We start from the raw sequence: 3,291 nt of genomic DNA, 5'->3' as shown, positions 1-3,291 counted from the left end.
TCGTATGGTGTATGGATGAACAGTTTTATTTCTGGGCTTAGAATCGTGGATTCAATTTCTAAGCCACTAAGTATATATTGTGATAATTCAGCTGCAGCCTTTATAGCTAAGAACAATAAAAGTGGTAGTCGAAGCAAACATTGACATAAAGTATCTAGCCATAAAGGAACTTGTTAAAGAGAAAATAGTGGTCATTGAACGCGTTAATACTAAATTAATGATTGCTAATCCTTTGACAAAAGTCATGCCACCATTAAGATTTAAGGATCATATAGATAAAATGGAACTTGGTTCCTTTATGTGATTTTTGTAAGAACGAATGTTAATGAAACTTTATTTGTGATATTTTCTCATATTTTGTTTTCCTTGTGTACACATTAATGTTGAGAAATATCATTGATACTTAGACTTAGAATAAACATATGGTTTATTCATTAAGAAATGTGGGTTAATGTTTAAGAAACATGATGCATTGTGATACATGGAAGAGAATACTCGTACTTAGAGAACCTATCGCCATGATTCATGTATTTTGTTTCTTACTATGGTGAACGATGGAATATATGGACCAAGTGGGAGAATGTTAGTTTTTTTTCTTCCATGAAGGTCTAGATGTGGTCCACATTTTCCATCATTTTAGGGACGTGAATAACTGCTAAAATCATGTCCCAACTGCATCATTTTAGGGACATGAATAATTGCCAAAATCATGTCCCAATTGTCTCCCCACATTTGCATTTGGTTGAGAATGGTTCTATGATGGATGGAACCTATACATATACAGTTTCTTCCACCGGTTGGGTCCGTAAGCCTTCCAATCCCATACAGTAAGACATGCGCCATCTAGTCGAGACTGAGTGAGGTTTAGGAGCACCTAAATCCGATAATAAAGTGTGTGACAGTGACAGTGGCAATGGCGGGAGGTATGTTTTCGGTTCCGTTTTATTCCGCATTTGATCTAAATGCCTTTTCGGATTATATAAGCATGTTTAGATCATTAAGATATTACTTACAGGCAATGCAAACTATGGAGCAGATCCGTTTGCCACCAGAGAGAAAAGAGTAACGCATTGCTTCATGGATCTTGGTGGGGTTTCTGAGTGGAACAACAGCATCTAAGACCTTATTCACAGCATTGATCTTTTGAAGCATATAGGCCTTAAGATCAAATCTAGTTTGATCACCATCAAGATTTGTTAAGTTAGAAACAGGTGAATAGGAAATGAATAGATTTTCTGACTTTTGGGAACAAGAAAGATTTGAACTTTCCCTTCAAAGAATGAAGCAATTTATTGGAAGTTAGTCTTAGCGGAACTGTGAATTTCATCTCTTTCCTTCTTAAATTACACAATGTAAGAATGGATGCACGGAAACATCTTGATAGCGTTTTCATTTTGGACGCTTAATGAAGTGTTCCTTTTTTTTTATATTGAAAATCGGAAACTCTACCTTCACTTTATAAAACTTTTTAAGTAATTTGGAGTCAAAATATTTGGAAACTTTCACCAAAAAACGTAATTACAGTCTGACGTAAAAAAAAGAACTATTAGGCTAGATTTTAGCCCAAAAACCTAATTTTATCGGGCTTGTTCAGTAGTGATAGAATTGATTTTTTGATCGTCAAGGAGAAAAAGTGGGTCCCATCTGTGAGAGAAGAAGTCAAAAATGAAAGCTGACTTAGAAAAATAACGATCAAAATTTTATTTTTTTGAGGTGAAAAATTAGAACCAAACATGCTCCTATTATTTGCATTGGCCTCCACTGTTCAAATTCCAAATCCAGTTTAAGAATTCATACTACCTCCGAAGTGTTCGAAAGGCAGAATGAACAATTATTTATTTCAAACTTTGATTGAGAGCATACAAAAATGTAAGTACTCCACTTATACTTTGAATCTTTTAATTTTTATTGTATAGCAGTAATTTACTTCAAGCAAGAATCATGCAAGGAAGCCAATTTTGAAGGTCAAAGAGGACTAACATTAAAATGTCCGAAAATTTTTACTTTTAAGAACATGGACAAAACAAACATAGTTATCAGCAAGAGTGTTGCTCCCAGAGCCCTACTCAATTTGGTGAGCCCTCCATTTGGATCATTTGTAAACAAGTACAATGTGATATTTAACTACTCGTAAATGAAAGATTGAGGCTTAAAATTCAGATTTTGCATTCAAGAACTTTGATAATATTACAACTCGTCTTCAATTTGTAAACAAGTTAACTGTGATTGGACTACTCTGAGTACTACATTCATTTTCTTTAGAAGCCACAAAGAAATACAGTAATGACAGATCAATTATTCCTATAAGCAATATAATTAGTCAAGGCAATCAATGGAGCGGCCTTTTCAGGATCAAATCCAACAAGCTGTTCTCGAGCCTCCCTGTTCAGTTTCTCAGCCAACTCTCTCGATTTCTCAATCCCAAGAAGCTTTGGATAAGTCATTTTATCTGCCACCAAATCTTTTCCGGCCGTCTTCCCCAGTTGTTGAGAAGATTTTGTAACATCGAGAATGTCATCCACCACCTGAAACAAGAGCCCAATACACCTAGAAAACTTTCTCAACTTAGCAATTTCTTCATCATTTGCACCACCTGAAATAGCACCAATAACCACTGATGCCTCTAATAAAACTGCAGTTTTGTGTATATGAATGTATTCCAAATGCTCTAATCCGACGTCAGATAATCCCTCTGAGAATATATCAACTATCTGTCCAGCCACTAGTCCCTCTGATCCAACACACTTTGCCAATTCACCTACCATTCTCACCATCCTATCTGAAGACACCCCTTGTGTTGCAGTTGCCATGTGCTCAAAGGCAAATGAAAGAAGTGCATCACCAGCCAAAACAGCCACATTTTCACCAAACACTTTGTGATTTGTGGGCTTCCCCCTCCGCAAATCATCATTATCCATACACGGAAGATCATCGTGAATCAAAGACATGGTGTGTATCATTTCAACAGCACAGGCTGCAGGCATAGCAGTGAATTCATCCCCACCCACAAGTTCACCCGCAGCAATACACAGCATAGGCCGAACCCTTTTTCCTCCGGCAAGAAGTGAATATCTCATGGACTCATGAATTATCAAAGGCTCCTTCAACAAGACTGCATTTTCCAAAGCCTTGTTTACAGAACATGCCTTGTCAATCATATAGGCTTTGAAATCGAAAGTGGTTTCTTCTTGGCTTATGCTTTTGCTGTCTTGTTCTTGTTCTTTGGTTAAAATTGCTGATATGAATTTTTTTGTGGCATTTGGGGAAAAGAAAGAAATGGGCAGTTTATTA

The 3,291-nt window shown here is 36.5% G+C and overlaps 1 protein-coding gene across 1 annotated transcript; it reads right to left on the bottom strand.

Annotated features, from left to right (window-relative positions):
• Positions 1-2,142: 2,142 nt before the first annotated feature.
• Positions 2,143-3,285, bottom strand: LOC111401068 (geranylgeranyl pyrophosphate synthase, chloroplastic-like). Its single transcript, XM_023028610.1, has one exon. It carries the CDS (start codon positions 3,156-3,158, stop codon positions 2,292-2,294), a length of 867 nt encoding a protein of 288 aa, XP_022884378.1. The 5' UTR covers positions 3,159-3,285; the 3' UTR covers positions 2,143-2,291.
• Between the last annotated feature and the right edge of the window lie 6 nt (positions 3,286-3,291).

The sequence above is a fragment of the Olea europaea genome, chromosome 10, assembly GCF_002742605.1.
Source record: "Olea europaea var. sylvestris chromosome 10, O_europaea_v1, whole genome shotgun sequence".
In the NCBI taxonomy this organism is placed as follows: domain Eukaryota; kingdom Viridiplantae; phylum Streptophyta; class Magnoliopsida; order Lamiales; family Oleaceae; genus Olea; species Olea europaea.
Note: the sequence above shows the minus strand (reverse complement) of the source record. Positions and strands in the feature narration are given on the sequence as shown.

Excerpts from the sequence above, each read along its gene's own strand:
- LOC111401068 (XM_023028610.1), bottom strand. The coding sequence starts at position 3,158 with ATGATTGACAAGGCATGTTCTGTAAACAAGGCTTTGGAAAATGCAGTC.